This window comes from Festucalex cinctus, chromosome 15, assembly GCF_051991245.1.
Source record: "Festucalex cinctus isolate MCC-2025b chromosome 15, RoL_Fcin_1.0, whole genome shotgun sequence".
NCBI classification, from domain to species: Eukaryota; Metazoa; Chordata; class Actinopteri; order Syngnathiformes; family Syngnathidae; genus Festucalex; species Festucalex cinctus.
This window is the reverse complement of record NC_135425.1, coordinates 12,125,632-12,148,842: the sequence shown is the minus strand read 5'-3', so window position 1 is coordinate 12,148,842 and position 23,211 is coordinate 12,125,632. Positions and strand designations below refer to the sequence as shown.

The 23,211-nt window shown below is 37.5% G+C and overlaps 2 protein-coding genes across 14 annotated transcripts in view; both read right to left on the bottom strand.

The window, feature by feature from the left end:
* The window catches only part of pdlim5b (PDZ and LIM domain 5b), a 42,726-nt gene extending 30,448 nt beyond the window's left edge, over positions 1-12,278 (bottom strand). Inside the window, exons 1-2 of one of the 5 annotated variants that reach the window (XM_077497365.1) lie at positions 12,070-12,278; positions 5,902-6,007 (exon numbers count right to left, since the gene is read on the bottom strand). In XM_077497365.1, the coding sequence (XP_077353491.1) occupies positions 5,902-6,000 (99 nt within the window). In that variant the 5' untranslated portion in view covers positions 6,001-6,007; positions 12,070-12,278. The remainder of the gene's footprint in view (positions 1-5,901; positions 6,008-12,069) is intronic. The other 4 variants (XM_077497364.1, XM_077497363.1, XM_077497366.1 and 1 more) reach the window with 4 other exon arrangements.
* An 829-nt stretch (positions 12,279-13,107) lies between these two features.
* opn4xa (opsin 4xa) overlaps positions 13,108-23,211 on the bottom strand; it is a 37,108-nt gene continuing 27,004 nt past the window's right edge. The window contains exons 5-12 of one of the 9 annotated variants that reach the window (XM_077497561.1): positions 20,299-20,432; positions 20,010-20,213; positions 19,753-19,924; positions 18,016-18,177; positions 17,832-17,939; positions 17,567-17,744; positions 15,609-15,727; positions 13,108-15,532 (exon numbers count right to left, since the gene is read on the bottom strand). In XM_077497561.1, coding sequence (XP_077353687.1) covers positions 15,617-15,727; positions 17,567-17,744; positions 17,832-17,939; positions 18,016-18,177; positions 19,753-19,924; positions 20,010-20,213; positions 20,299-20,432 — 1,069 coding nt within the window. In that variant the 3' untranslated portion in view covers positions 13,108-15,532; positions 15,609-15,616. Of the gene's footprint in view, positions 15,533-15,608; positions 15,728-17,246; positions 17,745-17,831; positions 17,940-18,015; positions 18,178-19,752; positions 19,925-20,009; positions 20,214-20,298; positions 20,433-23,211 lie in introns of those variants that run through there. The other 8 variants (XM_077497562.1, XM_077497563.1, XM_077497564.1 and 5 more) reach the window with 8 other exon arrangements.

Genomic DNA, 23,211 nt, shown 5'->3' with positions numbered 1-23,211 from the left:
GGCAATGGAATCAACCCCCGGCTTCATGAGAATTGCTGAAACTGGAAGCATACCGGAGGGAGAAAGCTATCCAAGTATGGATGAACACTATTGCAGAGGCTTCGGTGCAGTAATAGCAACCACTCAGTGGCCATTTATTTTAGCCTTAGCTAAGATTGAAAGCAGATGACTACAACATAAACCTCGGACACTAGACAGATCATACTGGGAAGCCACTAAATACATAGTAGTAGAGATGACATAGAAGTTGGTTGATTAACAGGCGTGGTGACTAATAGCATAAAATCAAGAGATTCCAACACAATGGAGAGACAGCGACAAACAAAGTCAGTACAAGCCTATAGGTTTGGACACATAAAGACTGTTGGAAAACCCATTTCACGTGACTACTCTTGAAGCTCATCGAGGGAATGCCAAGTGTGTGCAATCATCTGAGCAAAGAGTGACTATTTTGAAGAAACTAGAGTATAAAACATGTTTTCAATTACTTCATCTTTTTTTAAGTACATAACAACACGTGTTCATTCACAGTTTTGATGCCTTCAGTGAGAAGCTACAATGTAAATTTATCATGGGGAAAAAAATGCATTGCATGAGAAGGTGTCCAAACTTTTGGCCTCTACTGTAGACATCATGATGTTTGACAGTAGCGACAAACATACAAGCTATTAATTTCAATTTATTTCATTTAGTTTTATTTATTTATTTATTTATGCATCTTGTTTTTTGTTTTTTTCTCAGTCCAATTTGAGCCAAGAATTAGTTGATTTGCTAAGCCATAAATTAGGGATGTAACGATATCCCATCACATCAAGATACAATACTATCACAATATAAAGGTCACGATACGATAAATATCACGATATTGTGGGGGTGTTGGCGATATATAAAAAAGATCACAATATTGTAAAAAAAAAAGAAAAGGACTCATAGTACCTCATACTAAAAAAGCACAATATTGTGCTTTTGTACATAACAGCAATGCATATAAACAACCTACAATCTCTAATAACAATATTGAGGCACTTATTTGGTAATGCAAGCACACAATCGCTTCACAACCAAATTAGGTTCCCCTTCATCTGACAATTAGCATAGATTTTATAAATAGAAGGCCAAAACATCCCTAATGAAAGTTAAATCGGACTAATAAACTAGCCACTAGCGGGTGCTAGAACTGCACTAATGGAAATCAACCTGACTTTTTTTTTTAACAGATGTATTCCTTTTAAATATTGTGAACATGACGACAACGATATTGTGGCAGTTTTAATATCACGATATCACGATATTGCCCTTATCGTTACATCCCTACCATGTGTCCATACAGTAAATCCATTTCACAGTGTGGGAATGCACCAGTTGCTTGTCAATATAGAACACTGTACACAATTTATTTATTTATTTTTATGTACATGCACACACATATACTTAAACACCACATCTAGGCAAACAATATAACATTATATTGCACTGAATTTCTCACAACAGACTCAAGGGGAAAAACAGTGTGAAGGACTCCTATTTGTTTGGATTGAATTCAAATTTCCAATAGGAAATCATTCCTACAGAGTTATTGGATTTGAGGGTGAAACTGTCAGCACGAGTGTAAAAGCCAAGTTTGAAACAACATTTGAAATTTAACTTTGCTGGTGTGGAAGATTTGCTGAAATCACATATGACATTGAGCATTGGACGCATACAGTAATTTTCGAACATTTTTTTTTTTTTAACAGTATTTGACTTTAATAATAGTGCTACACGTAATCTGACCTATGCAATCCAGGCATTCAGTGATCACTAAAAACAGTCTAGAACATACTTAATACAGCAACTTGCGTATCAGTATTTATTTTTTTGTTAGTATAGTAAGGAGATATTTTCAAATCCCAACAGCTATTCATGTTGACTTTGTGTATTTTCCCAGTGGGAACATGTACAGAAATGAAATGGACATACACTTGTCTAGCATTAGACAGCATACCATACGGTAATATACTGTAACCAGAAGTACAGTAATTAGGCCTATAAATCATCCATACAACACTGTGGGTTCCCAACTTCCTATTCACAGAGCAGACGCACATATGTTTATGATAAATACTGACAAATCAAAACAATGTCTCGATGTCACATTCAGGATCACATAGAGTATACAGTATGTGTACTCCTCCTCAAGGCTACATGTGTCATATCGGGGTGCCCGTCTATGGTCGTCCTATACACAAAGAGCCTTACATAATGCAGCGTACATAATCAAGTGTCGGTACCATGTGGTGAATGACATCATAATTCTGAGTTAAAGCCAGAGATGAATCAAGCCGTGCCTGTTGTATACACTGTACTGCGAGCCGAGTCTATTTTGCATGGTGGGTGCCTTACAAACCGTGAAATAAGCTTGTGGTCCAAACAATTTTCTTCTCGGTCATCAAATGCAGGAAGTAAATGAATGCTCAAATCAATGGAAGATGTTTCCATATGTCAATAATAACCTCGCTTTCTGGCCGGGTCACTGTTGAGTAAACAGCACAATCACTTTTGATTGATATCGCACGGGAGGTAAACAAGGAAGCTGGAGTTAATAGTCAAACTCTTCCCTTTGTTTTTGTCAGTTCTCTACCGACATTTTTAACGTTTAGGGTTTGTTGTCCAATTCTCAAATTGGATTTTTAAGGTAGCTGTGTTCAAAGATCAGATCAATTGGTACATGGTCAGATACTAATTTCAACCGGTCTTCAACACTTTTGGGGCCATGGTTCTACATCAAGGAAATAATGTTATTGTTTTTTCTCATCAAGATTTTTGACTGCTCTTTAAAGTAGATGAAAGTGTCAGAGCAGCAGGTTTCATCCAAATTTAAAGTTGATGTCAACAACAACAAAAAACTTGACAATAATATGTTCGATGCAGCCCCACTAGTCGAAATACAATATTCCAGTTAATATTGCGTTAGTGGAATATGAGTTAAGCAGCCAAATCCAGCAGTTTTTATTAATATCAGAATATACATTTTGCCACTTGCTGTCAACTTAAGATGACATCATAGTTGCTAGGGGTGGGAGAAAAAAAAATCGATATCGCAATATATTGTTGCGCTTTCTGTTGCAATAAATTATCGATACACTGACGGTAGATATCGGATGTAATGTGTCCAGTTGTGCAGTGTTATGTTGTAAATGTTTATGCACTTTAATTTGTCTCACTTTACAATGTTTACAGTTAACAGACTAAGAGGCAGTGAGGCACTATGCAGAACTGTATATTGTACAAAGTTTTGGCATTGAATAAATGCATAATTAGACATTTTCCTTTTTATGGGCATTTGTTGGCTTTTTCAGTCACATATCGTGATATATTGCAAATTTTTTTTGACAATATATAAAAAAACGTAGATATCGTGTATCGTGATATTATCGATATCGTGAGCCAAATTTCGTCACAGTATGGTATCGTGGTTTACCCGTATCGTCCCGCCCCCAACAGTTGCGCAGGTCTCAGGTCACAACCAATCACAGCTCAGCTTCAGAAAACTGGTGATCTGTGATTGGGCGTTGCCTGAGATCTGAGCAACTGTGATGTCATCTTCAGTCGACGACAAGTGGCATTTTTCAGATGGTCCCCTCTTCCAACACAGCCGATTCAAATCATCAGTTTATCAGCAAGCTCTGCAAAAGCCAGATTACTGTCCTGATCACTTGAATCAGGTGTGTCGGAGAAGGGAACGATCTAAAACATGGATGATAGGGGCCCTCAAGGACCGGAGTTGATGACCCCTGATTTAGACAATACTATGAAAAGTTGAGGGATGATGTGAAAGAACTTGAGTAGGTATGTTTTTGAACCTAGAACGGTTACCTAAACTCAAACAGCCCATTGCAACAACAGACGTCAGGACCGATAATCTTCCCACATATTTAGAAAAATGACTTATCAAAATTGCTTTTGCATTCTTGTCTTTATGTCTCATGTGGGAGTCTTATTTCAGATAAGCAAAACAAACAAGAGGAAGACTCCTTCCTGGCAAAATGACAACAGCCGCAAATCTGAACCATTCACATTCACATGGGAGGAAAATATGCAAAGGGCCGAGCATAGTAGTAGTGTTTAACATGTAACTAGTTAATTACAAACCAAATCTAATGTTTAACATATTAGACAGCAGCTACACTCCCTTGCCAACTCAGCTGACTGATCTTATTTTTAACCCCCTGGTAAAACATGACATAGTCATTCCCAGTAAATATCATAGCCGGGAGTCACGTTCCTGACAGCTCATAAAACTTTTATGAGTCCTCTACATGCCATGCGTATACATTAGAAATTCACCGTCAAACCGATACGCCATCAATCGGCACGTCATAATCACACATTGATGACAAGAATACTGCTACTCTGATATGCATGGCAGTGTGGCCACATAAAGTCACGCATTCCAAGTTAATCGCGGTGGAAGTGGGACATAAATAGACTAAGCTGCTCGAATCAACGTCGGCAACTTTGTACTCAAGCAGATGGTAAAAGTTCCTCAAAAGAATCTTCAAGTTGTAACCGATGCTGCCGGTAACAAATAAACAGTTGGCGACCTCGGCTATGACACTGAGATTGCGACTTCATAACAGGAAGCAGTCAGCTAAATAAATCTGGCAAGAATCGGATCCTCTTTTAATTCTTGGAACAATCGAGTGTGTTGCACTTCGTGCCCTCACACCAGGAACATAAACGGTGTAACTATGTATAGGACAGGCAAGCGACCTCTCCCTTAATATTACTCTAAAATCATATGGTCAAATTTCAAAATAGTTATTACTGAACCACAGCAGCTTTCTGAAGTTCCCATCATATGGGAAATAAGGGGAGAATTCAGTGCAGTCCCAGTACTCATTGAAATGACAGCAAACATTGGTTCATAGGAGGAATCCATTATGGTTAGTAAATGCATAGAGGCACTTATAACCAAGTCAGATATAAGTCTGATGGAATTTGTAGCCTTAAGAGTTTAATTTGTTCCGTGACCAAGCTAGTAACTGAATCGTCTCGTATATTACCGGTAAATCAATTTTCCCACATTTCAATGAATCCAATTGCCATGAATCCATTCTAGACTCCCCTTTTTTAAATGTATTTCTTAGTCACGAAAAATACCATAAAGAAGTATCATTATTGTTTGTTGCCACAACGGCTATAATGTTGTTTGTGTGCCATCAAAGGGGAGTGGCCTAATCAGTTGGCCCAATTTGGCTGGATAGTCTGAATTTGAACGTGAGTTGGTGCTTATAGTTCCTTAGAAGTGTTCTCATTTTGTGTTTGTGTTTGACTCTTTACCCCTTTTCTCTTTTTTAATTATTTAATTTTGTGTCCGCGATACAAAGCAAAAAAAAAAAAAAGAAAAAATAATAATTGAATAATTATTGACAATAATATGTCCTTTGCAACCCCAATATTCAAAATTTGATATTCTGGTTTATTCTGGTTAATATTAGTGCAATATGAGTTAAGCAGCAAAATCCAGCAGTATTTATCATTGTCAGAAGGGGGCGGGATTTTGCCACTTGCTGTTGAGTGAAAAAGACATCACAGTTGCTCAGGTGTCACGTAACAACCAATCACAGCTCAGCTTCAGAAAACTGGTGAGCTCTGATTGGTCTTCAGCAACTGTGATGTCATCTTCAGTCGACAGCAAGTGGCAAAATGGCCGCCCCCTAAATGTGATTTAAAAAACAAACAAACACTTATGTCCATTTTTTATTTTTTTTTTGGGGGGGGACTTCTGCATTCAGTTTCATCCCAAAACATAAAAAAATAAAAATTTAAGTGTTTCCACATAGCATGGATGAAATGTAATATTAATGTAATATGGCCTCATGCCTTGGAGGTTGCGGAGGAGGCGTACTTGCCACTCACCCGCGAAATCGTGAGGGGAAGACCGAAGTCCTTTCCTCCTTGTAGCCTGAAGCCCCACGGAGCCGAACCAGTCAGGGTGACACTGTAGTTGCTGCTCATGATTCACCTGAGAGACATACAGAAGAAGATATGATGAGATATCATACAGTACACCGACCAATGCCAAGGCCAGAAAATGTCACCACATCGTGATACATTCCTTTCTCCTAGCTGAATGCCAATGTCAATTTAGTTATACAGTTACGCAGGTTGCCAATTTAGCTGTATCCCCGTGTAATATAGTCTCATAACTCACTTTACCTGAGTTCTCGTTTTCAGTTGGTTATAGATGTTGAAGTTTACAATAAAGGGTTAGGATGGGATCAACATTGCCTCACAAAAATAACAAGACAAAAAAAAACTGAAACCCTCTTAACCCTTTGTTTACTTTAGGATATCCTCAGCCCGATTATCTCAGTAGTTGCTCAGTGAACCAAACAAGTTGCTCACATCTATATAACTGAGGACCACGTTCTTTTATGATACTTGTAAATGGGTAACACAAGCCAAAAAAATCCAATCCAATCCAATCTCTTATAAAAATGAGTCGAGTTAAGGGAAGGATTTGGATTTGGATTGGTCCACTTCCTTTCTCCAGACTGCGAGACTTTTGGCTTCAATCTCCACTGTGGTCTAGACGATATCCTGGTGACTCTGCATCCATAAAACTCATTTCTTCATCTTCCAAATGCTGATGAAGAAATCCAAGTGCGGATTCAGGTCACACCGTGGGCGGATAAAGACACGCCAGGGCTCGCTTGCGACTGACTGCCAACTTCATCAAAGATTTGTATGCATTATCTCCTATACAAAAATGAAAGATTATGTACTGATGAATGGGACCGTGCCAAATGTGAGACACGTGTGCACTACTCCCATTTCACGCGCGATTAAGTTTCACCGGTTTGACCCCCGTTTTTGCCATGCATTCCCCCTGAAAATTGCAAGCGGTGAGACGAGGTTAAGTGCTGTCACATGTTCATGCTTTTTCTTTTATTTGAAGAATTGGGGTGAAAATTGCCTTGTCATATTTACAGAACACGGCTTGGTTTTTAATATGTCGGGGTGTGACTTTTATGACCGCGTCCAGCTGAGAGACTGCGTGAAATCTGCCACGGTGCGCAGTTTAACACAAACCACAGCGCTTGTGGAATTATAGCAACTGTGACCTGCCCGACAGGAAGGGTGGAAGCTGACATGAAAACATGACATCAAGAGCCAAGTCATTAGTGCTATACATCACACACGGCGCAGCGTAATTACACGGGAAAAAGGGGAACGCGGGGTCAGCGTTTCGACATGGAAAACAATTGGGAATCCAAATCCCCTGATGCTGCCCATTTGTTGCAGATTTGAAACCTGCCCGCGGCTTTTACAAACAACAACAGGATGGCGACAATTGCTTTCAGCAAAACAGGGTGGGAGAAGTGAGTGTTGAGTGATACAACTTCACACCCCCGGTCTTGGCATTGCGGGTTAACCTTGCTCGCAGATGTCTTCCCGCCTCTGGTATGGCTTGAAGACTACATCAGTAGGTGGAAATATGCCCAGTTGATTTCATCTCACCCTTCAATGTCAAGAACAGCAATGTGTAAAAAAGTAGGGCTAGGTTAAAAAATAAATACATTTGAATATTCAATATTGTATCGATTTTCCTTTTCAAGCCCAATAGAGTCATAAAACCATGAATCGATTTAAATACTCATTTTCCCCCATAAATTCTTAAGAAAATAGAATTTAAAGGCTGATTTTTTTGTGTGTATCTTAAGTATTTTCGTAAATTTATGAAAAACCTGACTTTTTGCACTTCAAGACAATTCTGAATATTTTAAGTTGATATTTACAATTATTAAATTAGAATTATGAAAAATATTTTCATATCATCCTTGCTGATGTCAATGTTTGTGTAACACATGATTTATTAATAAAACTAAAATCATTTGACCATTTACTGCCTTCACAAAATGTTAAGTATATTTTGTGGAGGCATATTTGTGGTGTTTCCGTCACGTCCTTGACATTTAAGAAGAATTGATGATCCATAATTAATCGAATTGGTAAAAAACAAAATCAATTGAGGAAATTAGAATTGATATCTACCTCTACAGTGACAAAAAGATTTTTACAGGTATAGTGGTAGAGTTTTGTCTGTAAAACTTTCTTACACTGCTCCGAATGGGTACTTACTCCAACAAGGTCATGTTTGTAGTTGGGCCTGTGTTAGTGAAACTGGGCAAATAGTAACTGCAACATGAACCAGGGCTCCAACAAAACAAAAAAGAAACAAAATTTGGTAAGAAATAAGTCGTGATAATGAACGTTTTGTCATCACTGAAGAATGTCACATTGAAGTTTTAAGCGCTTTCCTCTGGGTCACTGTCCCATCTGTTGTGACTTATCACCTGGTCACCCTCATCATGGTGGCCAGAAAGTAGCCAACGGAAGGGCAGGGTACAAGAAATTGAATCATGTGTGAAAATCACAGTGAGGACGTGATCACCTGGGAAGCACGGAGATGAACTCTTCTATTTTTATCACCCACTTTTGCAATCAAGATACGCTTTGCTACAAGGACTCACGACCTGTGCTGTAAAACAATTTTGTCTGTTAACAGCCATTTTGTTTGAAGTGCTTGTTTTACGCTCATTTTGGGAATTTTCTTCAAAGTTGAACTTTTCCGACAGATTTTGTCTACTTGTGACTGAATTACAACCTTTTATGTTGTGTGGACGGCAAGAAAACGAAAAATCTAAGAATTCTGATACATTGTGCTGCATTGTTTGCGTACAAAATTACGAAAAAGGGAGGAAACCGTTCACATGTAAAAAAAAAAAAAGAAAAGAAAAAAGTGTTTTTTGTTCATGTGGTATGATACTCTTTGATGTTGACAAAAAAAAATGAAAATCATGAAAATCGATTGAAATGGCGTTACGACTTGTTTTCAAGGTCAATGCTGAAGGGAAAGTCGCCCCTGCCAACATGGCCGCCAAGTCGGCGCAGTGGTTAGCTGGGCTGCGCTGGCATATATCTATGATTATTATGCATTATTGTACACTACTTGAAATCCAGCGGATTCACGGCCCAATTTTAGCTCATAATGATGTAGAATTATTCAAATGAGCACAACATTAGCGAAAGGGAGTAGTCAGTTTGATATGTTGGGGTTTTGCGCATGGATATCTATGTCAACGTCAAGGTAGTGAGCAATTATTTTGCTATATTTTGCGATAATTACCGACATTTTTTGCGGAGTGCAGTTTACATAAATGTGATTTTTGAATCAATGAAAGCGGTATATATTTCATCTACTGAACCATTATTGTCTCGTTCGAGTCCCGACACATTTTGCCATGTCGACTAACATTTGGTATACATAAAAATAAAGGTTTTAGTTTCATTTAGTTTCATTCAAAAAGCAAATTTGTTGTACATGTTTTTTCTTCTGATTCTGGTTGCACTGGATGGGGCAAAACACCCAAACATTTGAGTCTTCATCATTGTGTGCTAAGTCTGATGACTCGCTGTAAAACAGGAAACTCTCATAATGTAACGTCTCCAACGCCGGCATTCGACAAGTAGCCACACCCTACTTTTGTTGTCATGGTAACAAAAGGCCCTGCAACAGTTATGGTTCAATCGCATTTATTTTAGCGCAAGTGGAACCTATAAGACCAAAACATTTATGTAAATATATTACTGTTTATTGCAGATTATTCCAAATCCAAACTATGGGTCGGGGGCCATTTGTGGCCCGCGGTCCACTTTAAAGCGACCCGTGGCTTGTGCTAAAAAAAATTACATTTGCTACTAATAAAGCATTCTTATATCCTGTAGAGTGTTCTAAATGTGCAAAGATGCAAACTAACAATTTATAATTAAACAAGTATGAACATTTCCCTTCATAACACTGCGGTGGAAAAAAAAAAGAAAACAATTTTTACATGCGCAAATTGTTTCATTCACTTTCTGCTGTGTCAAGGTGCAAATTGGCAACATATCACACAATTGATTCCAAAATAACTTTTAAAAATGGTCATATTACTGACCACCCCAGAATCTTATCACATCAATTTGCCTTATAGAAAGATGTTCTAGCAGTTTTTCAAACACTGGAATATATAAACAATATGCAGTTGTTTGATTTACTTATTTTGTTAAAATTACAGAATAATTTATTGTATTTCATAGCCCGTTGGGGACATGAGGAACTTCAAATCTTGATAAGAATAAATCACATCAAGGGTCGAACGCGCATATCATTTCACATCCTCCCTAATATGGAGAAGACAAACACTGCACTCATGTCGCCGCTTGCTTTGCAAGCACTGACGATATCATGCGCAGACATGAGCGGCCGCACCTTTTCAATGATGATGAAAGACGGAAGGGAGCTAACGCGCGATGGGCATTTTCAACAAGCGTCAACGTCGGACCGAGCGAGTTCCAGTTTACTTTCCTGGATACGCTCCACTTCGGCCTTATCTTGTGGAATGGCACTTTGCTGCACTTTGTATTTCAACACTTTCACACCCAAATAAAACTGAGATTAAAACAATTCCTTATACAGTGTGCTGGGGGGAAAATTAATACTGCAATTTTGAAGTCGATAGCATCCCAGAATGGTCTTTTTTTTTCTTTTTCTTTTTTTTAGCCTTAGAAGTTCCGCTGTGTATATTTTTAAACCTTACATACTTATGTACCTCTGTAATAAATCCAATCAATGTTTCATAAGCATCGGAGCAGTTTAATAAAGCTATAAAAATCCCAGGCCTCTCATATTAGAAGCTTGTCAAAAACTTTAACATACTCTACCAATTTAAATTGAGTATAATAGTTTGAATGTAAATACAATTTACAGCTGTGACTTCTGCAAGTATTGATTAAAAAGAAAACATCTTAGTGAGTTTCGGTGGCTGGTCTCATACGTCATGCACATTCCGCAACATGTCAGGTGGCAATGTGGCCTAGTTACATCATTTTATGTCCCCAGAGTTCATTTCACCTTTCCATTTATGACTGTTAAAGGCCGCGGATTAAAATACACACACCAATCCGACCTTGTTAGACTACAAAACTGTCAACCGACCATTTTTTGGCAGCAATGCATGTTGTTTATTACCTCCAGCCCGCCTGGTGCTGGTAGGACAACGTGTCCTAACCTGAATTTATGAGACAGCTTTTGTACACATGCTGATAACACTGATGCATTGAAGCCAGATTCGCAAATTCAACATACTTGTGCCAAAATTCCATTGAGTCAAATCTGAGCTCCATCAAGACAGCAGAGGGACCAATCGACTCCGAGGATGGATTTACACAGCAAAATAAGTGCAGCATAAAGGCATGTATCAGATTTGTGTGTCAATATGGTAGATAAAAAAAAAAATATGGCCTAGAGGTGTGTCCATCATTCAGTAAGTAAAATCATTTCCAACAGCAGCTAGTGGAGTAATATGAAGGTCAAAGTTCGCCCGTCCAAACTGGTGTAAAATTAATATTTGCACCGTGTTATTGTTTTCCTCTATGTTGATGACACTTGTTAAGGTATTTACTTGCAATTTGTTTCATGGGTTCAGTCCAGTCTAAACAGACATAATTTTCACTTTTGTCACTCCAGATGTACAGAGAAACGGACAGGCAAAAAAAACAAAAACAAAACAAAAACCCAGCTCTGCACTCTAATCCAGCCTAATGTGATTCAGGTGTAATCTAAAGGAACTAAACTTATGGTTATTTGTATAAAACCATAACTAACAGTGATATCTTCCAAACATAATACAATATAACTATCGTATGTACATTTAAAGGACCAAAGTGTAGCCACACCCCACTTATAAGAGTCATGAGACAAAGTAATAATTAGGTTTCTGTTTACTTGTTTACACAAAGATTAGCATTGTACAACATTGCAAGCATCTTAATTACACACCCAACCAAACAAAAACGTTAACTTCCCATTTGTTTCCCTCGTGAGAGTAACAACAAAGTCCACTAATATGATTGTTTATCCTTGTCAATAAAAGTCATTCAAAGTCGTGGAGGTGAAACTTAAACCGACCGAAAAGAAGCCACCGAGTTGTCACGAAGCAGACGTTCGTCCCCGAGTATGATGAGTCGTGCCGGGCTTACCTTGCCTTGCGAAGCCGCTCTCTGCCGGTGCTCGAGTTGGGGGAGAGAGACGCGTCGGGTCGTTCGGTTTTCAGCTTGGAGGGTAACTGACTGCACTGAGCGGAACTGGGACTTCCGCATGTACGCCTGCCGGTGGGAGGGCGTACAGCAACGAGTTTGAGAGCGATATGACTGGCTGGCCTCGAGCGACACACGGAGGCTGGCTGGAGCTTGATTGACGGGGTAGTGAGAATGTGAGCAAAACGGGCAACAACATAGCAACACCTATCACACAGCTGAAACAGTATTTTAGTTGTTGTATTTAAGTCACGTATTGTTATTTTTTTTAAATATATTTTTAGTATATTCTTATTATTTTTATGTATTTAGTATTATTATTATTATTATTTTATGTATTTGCTTATTTACAACAAACGCCAACGGAGCGGAAAGGCTTGGAAAAAATCCAAAACGTAAGAAAATTTATTAATTAATTAATTTAATTGATTGAATTAAAAAGAGAAAAAAATCCGTGAATATAATTTTATTTTATTTGTGAATCCGCGGGTGCCGAATTACGACTATGCAAGGATGTCGTGTGGTTTATTTATTAGTTGTAATATTACCAATCACCACTAGATGGCAGTCATGGTTCAGTTACTTATTTTACAGCCACACGTATTGTACAGGACTGTCTCATGAAATTAGAATATTGTGATAAAGTCCATTATTTTCTATAAGGAAAAATGTCATACATTCTGGATTCATTATAAATCAACTGAAATATTGCAAGCCTTTTATTATTTTAATATTGCTGATTATGGCTTACAGCTTAAGAAAACTAAAATATCCTATCTCAAAATATTAGAATATTTCCTCAAAGTAAAAAAAAAAAAAAAAAAGCCATAATCAGCAATGTTAAAACAATAATAGGCCTGCAATATTTCAGTTGATTTCTAATGAATCCAAAATGTATGACATTTTTTACTTATTTAATTGCATTACAGAAAATAATGGACTTTATCACAATATTCTAATTTTCTCAGACAGTCCTGTATATGCCAGAAAACTAAAGCAGCTTATAAGTACTCACAAGAATTCAAGGATATTTGGCTTTTGAGTGAAACTTCTGGATGAACCTAAAATGCACTTTACACGTGAGCTTATTTTGACTTTCTTCAAAGATTTGAATATATTTCAGTACTTTTTTGTAAGTCATGCTGTTGTCTATAGCAAAATTCACAACAGATGTTTAAGCGAAATTCAGCAATAAAATTCCGGGTTCAATTAGAATTTGTACTTGAATAGTCCTCTTCACTACACTGTTCACATTTTGACATTATAACAGCAAGACAACACCAAGCAATTGATAAACAATACCTCATAATAGGCTTCAAGCAGGATGAGGGAAGTCATCCGTGATTTACAAAATAGAACGCACTGATGCTTATTATAGACTGCTTACACAGATACAATAAATAACAGTGAAGTTGCGTCCTCTAGTGGTCACCGAAAAAATGTACATACAGGATGAAATAAGAGTTGGGTGTTTTAATGTTGCAGGAAAAAATATTAAAAATCCTATCCACGCCATGATACTTTATCAGGAGTTGTGTCTGTGCTGAACGGCTTTTAGGAAAGACTACACAGCCAGTACAGCAGATGGTTATAACTTGTTTGCCTTTGGCTGCAGGGTCAGCTGCTTTCAGCTGCATGGGAGCCATGTCAATATGGAAATAAACTGCTGCAAATCCCTCTAGTGCAAAGCTATCGAACCACTGAAGTGTACCAGTTGTTTACGTAAAGCCACGATGCTATACGATAACTTCCTTTATTATATTTTTTAAAACTGCACAAATTGCATTTCAATTGCCACGTGCTACTTTTAATTAATGAAAAGTTCGGCACAAACCGTATGTCCATTAACATTAGATAAACCCGCACAATGTCATCATTAAGTGACAGTCAGAGAGGCATTCATTTAACAATATGTTCATTATTGTGATTTTATTTTCATTAGTCTGAGAGCTGTTTCTAATATGTTAATGACATTACTGTATATGAGTGCCTGAGAGGGGAAGAATATTAGAAATATTCATCAGTATGGTGATTGTATTGTGCAAGAGTGTTGAGGCTGGTGAATGTAGAAACCGGATTTCCTCATATAGTGACCTCCTCCACAGTAGAAAATACATTATATTATTTTAATATTTGGGTAAATAAAAAGTTTTTCCCCCCACTGAACACAATTTATTTATTTTATTTTTAAACAAATCATAGACTATTTAGTACAGAAAAAACATGTACCGTTAAGTCGAAATAAATAAATGTTAACATTATTTTTCTGTTTTAATTCTTCTTAGTAAGTCACAGTGTCTCATCACTGGTGAGCTATTTTTAGAACAGACCCATGGGCTACTCATGTTGTCCTTAGGGCTAACTAGTGCTCACTGGCACTTTTTTTTCCTCCCCAAAAAGACTTCTATTTGCGGTATATCATTTTGCTCCCTCCCTCCTCCTCCGTTAAACTCTGAGAATGAAGGGAAAAAAGTTAAATGAACACAATTAAGTTCAAAGAGGCAGCTTGTTGAATCAATTCTGCAAGCAGTCAATCATATTGTTCGCTTATTAAAGAGCTTGTTACCAGTGACAGCTATTATTAGCGGTTACTGAAACTTGACTTGATCTTTTTTCAAACTATGGTACACCGTCAAACCGATTATCTAATACCGTAACTCCACAAGCAATTATTTTTGCTCATTTTACATTTTTAACGTAGCATATTGACATGTGCAGCATTTGATTTCACTGTAGTTTGCTTTGTAATTTGCTTTCACTGTAGTTTGGATTTAGAGCAGCTGTTTTGAAATTTGAAATGTTTGTGCAAATATACATGTATATGTCACCAGTTGGTGCGTTTTGATGTTTGTTTGTTTTTTTTAATCTAAGCTGTACTCGAACTGACTGACATCAGATATGTATCAGAATTGTATCCTTTGGAAGAGGCCTGCATCCATTCCAATCGAAACATTTTTTTTTTCCAGCTGCCATGACGCATGACCCAGTTGTGTCAGTTAACAGCAAACAAAATCTGAATTGTGTCTTTTCAAGCATGCTGCGTTAATCAATTAAATGAGGCTTCTTTTCGAGCGGCGCTCACTATTTGAGGAAATAGTCCAAGTTTAACTTTAAAAACTTTCCACTGACTTCAAGAGTTGACTTTAACAATCCATACTCGACAGTATCAATCAAGTAATGATCGTATCTGTTGTTTTTCCACACAGTCCAGCGGCTCTGTCATTGATGGTCCGGCTGGACAAACAGGAGTCGGCGCGACTTTCACTTCTCCTTCCCTCCGGGCTTGCTGTGGCCCTCTTTGGTTCATGTAGAAGACCAAGTTCTCGTCTTCAGACTCCTCCCATCTCCTGCACCGAGCCTGGAGCGGGACCATGACTCAGGTCACATGATTGGCGCGCGCTTCGCTCTAATGGAAATCTTCATTTAGAATGTTGTGTTTGTCATGACATTCGTTTGAATCTACAGTTGAAGATGTGCTTCACCTGCATGATCATTGGGGTCTTTTGTCTTGGTTTGGGTCCTTTGATGCACCTCGGGAATAGCTGGACCTCAGGCAAATGTTCTGGTCCATTGGATCCAGCTCCACGTCACTCCACACCTGCTGCATGGGGATGGGATGGGCGCACATTCATATGCATTTTGTATGTTTAGGCAAGAGTTTACAGAAATTACACATTCTAAGAATGGCTACAACATTACACTGCAAAAAACGTAATCTTAATATAATTTCTTAAATTTAACCTAAATTAACTTATTTTGCTTTGACAAGTTATTTTTTACTTAAAATTAAATTGTCAGACATGATAATTGTGCTTATTTTTAGATACTTTTTACGTAATCATCTTATTTGATCAAGCAGTCTTTTAAGTACCGTGAGGCTTAAAACGAGCATTTTTCACATTTTAAGATGACAACTAAACAACATCAAAGGCCCTGAACTGGGGTTTCATAAGAAGAATTTTCTTATTTTAAGATGTTGCATAATATAAACATAAGATAAATGGAAAAATTACAAGTATAAAAACAGACGTTTCGTAATATTTACTAAGCTCATTTTTTCATCTTTTCAGTATTCTAACATCCAAATTCAGTGGTCTAGTGGTAGAGTGCCTAACCTCAGACTTGGAGGTTGTGGGTTCAATCCTGGCCTGGGTCAACTCAGCTCAACTTTATTTATAAAGCACCAAAGACAATAAAAATGTGACCTGTGTTACTTCCCTGCTTAACGTTCAGGCAAAGTTATCCAAGAGTAAAAAAAATACATATTTATTTTAAGAAAATAGTTCCATTTATTACAGCTTGGAAAAACTCAATATAACTTGTTTTTTGTATAAAAATACTATTTTCAAGACCGCTGTGATTGGTATAGGAATAGTATTATGTTTTTATTTTTCTAAATATGACAGGTAAATTTAAGTAATTGTATTTCTTGTTCTGTTGGCAGACAATTTTGCTTATTTGAAGTAATAATTTTCTTATTTTACTATATTTTTTTCTCTTAATTTTTCTCGTCCTTTTCGCAGTGTAGGCCAATTTTATTTTATTTTTTTTAATTAATTTATTTATTTTTTATCCAATCAGAATTAAGAAAGTCACTACTAGAAAGTGAAACGTAATCAAGTAAAATTGGAATTGCACATCTGGAGGTAAGTCAGAATATCATAAATACAAAAGTGTTTTTTTAAAAACTTTTTATGTGTGACGTGTGATTTTTGATTCAGTTAAGGATTTTATACAGTACCATTTTTTCTGTTTTTATATATATGTATATATATTTATTTCATGTTATTATATATTTTTTATATAACAAATATTTTTATTTTATTGAAATAATAATGTATACATTAATTAATAAAAAGCAAATAGTTTAAAAAAACAAAAACAAAAAACATTTAAGTACAGTTCTATTTTCACATGATTTTAAGGGGAAGACATTAAAAGGATTGGGCGATGAAAGGGAAAATTGATTCAATTTGATTCAGATTTTAAACCCAGCACTGTTCACAGACACCAAGACCAAGAACCAAAACCACTAGTACTTATACTCACATATAAAATCCCCCCCCCCCCCCCCCCCGAATAAAACATCCAATTAATGATATTTTTCCAGAAAGACCTATATATCTCAATACAGCATCTTCCCATAAAATTGCATGAAATTTATGGCATTTTTTATTCTTCTAATTTCTAGTTCCTGATTGCAAACGGCCACAAGAGGGTGGCCGATACCGCAAGTACAATACCTTGAAATAGGGCCTGGTCTCGGTACTCGCCCATCCCTAATTGCTAGTCTACATGGCGGCAATGTAAGTAAGAATCTCACTCCAATATACTGTACTTCCTTAATTACTTTCGGTGGCATAACATTTTAGAAAGAGCTCAAGTCATGAAGGATGAATGTAAAAGGGACTCCCTGCACTTGTGACGGAGCCTAACTCACAGTGTCCATCATGGATACGGACGAGGAAACCTGTAGAAACTTGTTTTTGGAGACGGATGATTGTCTGCTCAGCACCGAGTCCCTGAAGGAGGTCTGGCTGTGTGACAACGACATGATGTCCCTCCGGCGGGCCTGGGCGAGGAAGTGGAGACAGGGGACTTTTTCAGCTAGAGTGTCCCTGTCGAAGCAGAGTGATTATGCGCACAAAGGCCTTGTATCGCTTTCAAGCTCACATGACTTGATTGGCTGAATATGGCGCTCGCACCTGTATTTGGAGTGAATGATGGCATAGATGAAAGGGTTGTAGATGGCCGAGGCCTTGGCAATAACCGCCGGGACGGCTTTGGAGTAGGGGTTCAGGATGCTTGCGTATCTGAAAGATGGTTTTCTGCCCGTCAGAACTTGTACACCGCCGGATATTGTTTTGTTTTTTTCTTTTTCATATTTACCCGGCCCAGGCGATGAGGGTGACGCACGCGTAGGGTGACCAGGAGAGCACAAACACGATGATCACCACAAAGGCAATCTTGGCTAACTTCCACTCAGTCTTGATGGTCTGCTGCTGAATCAGCGTTGACTTCCTCACCTGAGAGCCCAACTTCGCCACCTCCCTGGTAGGACAAAAGCGACTGATGAAGTTTGGACAGTGGTGACCATGAGATATAAGTGAGCAAAAATGTAAGATACTAGTGCTACAGTATAGTGTGGTGAACTCAACTCCGGGGGCCATAGAACGTATTGTAAAGATGATTTTGGACTCAATTTCCCCTTTAATCCTATGTGAATAACAATTAATCATGTACTGCCTATATTACACTGCCCCCTTGTAGCAAACAGAAGGAGCTGCACAATGTGTTAAAAACAGTTTGATTCTTTAGCTTCTCTTTAAGTCAATACTGTATATTTTTATGACACACATTATTATTATAGAGTGTGATTTTTATTTTAAAAAATCACAAACTGTTCTGTTGATTTTTTTTTATTTTTTTTGAGAGACTAGAACGGATTAATATTGTTCCCATTCATTTCAATTGAAACATATTATTTGTGATACTGTAAATACCAGGGGGCAGCAACCTTTTTGTCAAAAGAGCCATTTTACGCCAAAGTTTTTTTTGTCTGGGTTAGGGTTAGTCTAATGAACTAACAGCACAAGAGCTAATTGGAGCTGCACCATAATAGAAAAAATAATTATGCAGCATCCAATACCATGAGTTACCTTTCATCTTCGGGTTTTTTTTTCTTTGTATACTTTGTTTTTCTCCCTTTCTGTCAAATTACGGACATTTCTGTCAATTTTATGGACGTATGGTAAATTTCTGCTTGTCTTCTTTTTTTTCTTTTTTTTTTAAAGCTTTTTTCCCATTTTATGGCTATTTTTGACATTTTTTTCTGCCTTTTTTGCTATAAATTTTCTGACATTTTTGGGCAATTTTCTTGGTAATTTTCATTATTTTTCTTTTATTGTTGGACATTTTATTGTTACTTTTTGATGGGGGTTTTTCTGCCTTTTTAAATCAATTGTCTGCCTTCCTTTTTTTTTGGCAATTCCAAAGACATTTTATGGTAATTTTCTGTCTTTTGTTTTGGGGCATTTTATGGTTACTTTGTGAATGATATCTTTTCTGTTGTTTTTTATTCAATTCAATAATTTTTGGAAATTTCATGGACAGTTTATGGTAATTTAATTTTCAGCTTTTAATCTTCCTTTTTGGACATTTTATGGTCACTTTTTGGACATTTTTAGGTATTTCTTTACAAACATTTTCATCTAAAAATTTGGACTGACTTTTTTTTATATTTAATTATTCATTTTATGTATCTAAAAAATTAATTTATCCATCCATCCATTTTCTTGACCGCTTATTCCTCACAAGGGTCGCGGGGGTTGCTGGAGCCTATCTCAGCTGGCTTTCGGCAATAGGCGGGGTACACCCTGGACTGGTTGCCAGCCAATCGCAGGGCATCATTAATTCATTCAAAGCATATTTTATCATTTTATCTAAAAATAAAAAAGCAAAAACAAAATAATTTCTACACGTTTTTTTTTTCTTTTTTAAGAGTTTAAGAGTTACAAGGTTGTATATGCAAAACAGTATGGGAGTACAGTACCGTAATCCAGTCTTAAAAAAAATGTTCACACTTGCTAAAAGAGGAAAGAGTGGTTCTAAACAACGCATATTCACCTGCTGGCGTGCCGAGTAGCCAGAAACATGCACAGATAGCAGTAGGATATGATGCCCAGTGGGATGAAGAATACAAAGCAGCACAGCATCAAGGTATAGCTTTTATTAGCGGGCGTCGACGTCACATAGTCCCACGTGCATGAGGTCAACAGGCCTTCTGGTATGTAAGAACCTTCAAGATAAACATGGTAGACAACAACGGATATATTACAGTCAAATGTTTAATAGAAGAGAATGCAAGTAAATCTGCTACGTACTCCACCCTAGAAGTGGTGCGAGGCTCCACGCCAAAGAGTACAGCCACACCAGACAAATAATGACGCACGTGCGGCGCTTTGAGGTCCATTGTAAGGCCCGCAGAGGCTTGGTGATGACGATGTAACGATCCATAGAGATGGCCAGAAGGTTAATCATGGACGTGATTCCAAATAAGGCTCCGCAGAAGGCGTAAATTTTACAACCTGGAAATACAGTATTGCAATTTATAAATGCAATTGTGTAGATCAGTGGTTGCCAATTATTTTGGTCAACCTGATATATACATACCCGTTTCCCCAAAAATCCAGCCCTTGTAGAGGGAGTTGACAAAGAAGATGGGCGACTGAGTGATGGCCATGAGGAAGTCGCTGACTGCCAGGTTCATGATGAAAAAGTTGGGAGGAGTGCGTAGCTTTTTGTTACTGAAACACACATTGTCCCATTATTAAAGGAGGCATTGTATGGACATTTTGTTTTTATTGTGTATAATAAGCTCTGAGATGCAGTCACAAGCATGTCTAAATAGGAAAATAGTACAGTAATAGAGCAAGGCAAGCCGTGCTGAAATTTGGCCAAACTATGACATAGAAAATTCGCAAATTTAAGAAAATACCGACAGCACACAGCGTTTCCCTGGCTATGATTTGGCTGCTAGGTGCGAGGTACACTATCAAACAGGGTTCCTACAGATCCTTCAAAAAGTCTTCAGTGAATCCATGAATATAAAAAGAAAGGTTGAATAAGGTTGGCAAAAGAATAGCTGAACTGGTTCTTTAAATGTCTAACTACAACCACTTCTCGCTCATAGTCCATAGGCAGTATCTTATTTTGAAACGACTTGGTCAGAACCATCAAAAAGCCCAAAACGGGTCACAATACTGCCTACGGGTAGGGGAAGTCAACCCTCAAATTTTTTTGACAATAATATGTTCTATGCAGCCCCATTTGTCTAAATATGGGGTTCTGGTTCATATTGCATTAGTGGAATATGAGTTAAGCAGCTGTGAGCTGTGATTGGCCGTTGCCTGAGCCCTGTGCAACTGTGATGTCATCTTCAGTCGACAGAAAGTGGCAAAACGGTCGCCCCCTATAAAACCAGCTGGATTTTGCTTCATAACTCATATTCCACAAATGTAATATTAATCAGGATGGCATGTTTAGACTAGTTAGGTCACATATAACATATTACTGTCAAGAAATGTTTAAGGTTGACTTCCACTTTAAAAGCGAGACATAATTTATATACGCTAGCAACTTTGGACAACATTGGGACCACTGTAAAGTTGGTCTTAAATATTATTTCAAATTTAAAAAGACTTGAAAAGTCTTAAATCTAACTTGGCTTAAGATGTAGGAAACCCATTCAAAGCCATTAGCATAGCGTTAGCTAGCTGCTTGTTGTGAATAGCGGATATTAGATTGTTTAGTTTGACATTGATGTGGCAGTCTAGCCGGTATGTCCGTCGCTTTCACAAAGAGATTGAGTATTGAATGTCATGTTAGTGTTGCTCTCGTGCTGCTAGAGACTTTTCTCCACCCCCTTGAATAAAGTGCCTTTGTTGCATGACATGTACAACATGTTGGCTTTCACAGCTCATCAGTTAGCAAAGACAAAGTGGTGAAAAAGATCCCTTTGACTTCAAATGGATTGCTGGCGGAATACCATGGTCCACAACCCCCCCAAAATGTCCCAATCAAAGCAGTCAATACATACATTCATTGACTCACTCAGAGAGAAGGCATTCCACATTTCTCTCATACCACTGGAGTGTATTTTTATGTTGCTCAATCAGGCAAGTCTTAGGAGTTCCCCCTGGAGTACAAACTTAATGCAGTCTCAGTGTTGTGCCTGACACTCGGTTTGCGCTCGCTGATCTTTCAGGTTACTCGTCAATGGCCCATCGGCCACTCAAGTGGCTCTCGTAACACCAGAAGTGCATTAGGGTATACCTTCCACAGGGTGTATTTTGTTTACATATTGATTAATACGATCAGTGGCAACCATTGCATCAAATGGCTAAATATATGCGACATACAGGGTAACGCTACATTGTTCTCTCGTTTTCCGCTGGTGTAAGCTTCCAAAAAATACCCGCAATAAATGAAATCTGCGAAGTAGTTAGCTTCGTTTTACATTTATTATAAATGTTTTAAGACTCTAAATACCCCACCACACAGTTTATACAGTTTTCTCATTGAGGCATTTACATTTTCTCACATTTCTCTCATTTAAACATTCACAAGGTTCCAACTTTCAGACATTTTATAGAATAGGTACATTACTGTAAAAAAAAGTTAATGCAAAATTGCACAAAAAAAAATAAAAAATCTGCGATACAGCGAAACCGCAAAAAGTGAACTGCGTTAAAGCGAGGGAACACTGTATTTATAGCAAACATTAGTTTGCTATGGTCAAATTAGACAAAGGGTTACAGAAGTTTAAATAATTTATTATACTCTAAAAACATGTGGGTAAAAAAAATAACCCAAATTGGATTTAAAAAAATGGACCAACCCAATTTTTTTGTTACATTTTTATTAAAAAAAAATAAAATAAAATAAAATATATATATATGGCATTTGTTTTAATAATTACCAAGAATAATCCAACGCTTATGTTTTGTTTTGTTTTGTCTTTGACAAAAATATTTTTTTGGGGGGTTGCTTTGTGGGTTGTACATTTGACCCAACATTTTGGGTTAAGTAGATAACTCAAAAAGTTGGGTCCATCCCTTTTTGGCCCAATTTGGGCTATTTTTTGTCCCAACTGTAAAGCGTACTGTCTGTTATATTCATCCGTTTTGATAACTCAGTACAACGAAAGGAAAAAACATACCCTATCTAGACATCTTATTTATAGATTTATTAAATTATTAAACAGATAGCAATGGCTCATGTTGTAGGTGGTTTAAGTTGACAGAAAATGAAAATGTGTGTGTGTGTGTGAGAGTGTGCGTGCACGCGCGCGTGCGTGTATGTTTTCTATTGATTTATGGAATACAGTTGGCAAACCACTTGGTTCTTTCCTGGTATTGAATGCCCGCCAGCCTCTGCAAAGGCCATTGTGTCCGAGCTTGTGACATTGGCATCCACCTACTGAATCAAGAATAGATTTTTTTTCATTTTGGGGGTGAAAATATAAATGTCAGACAAAAATCCTCCACTCACATGAACTGCCAACTTCTGGAAAGTATTATAATT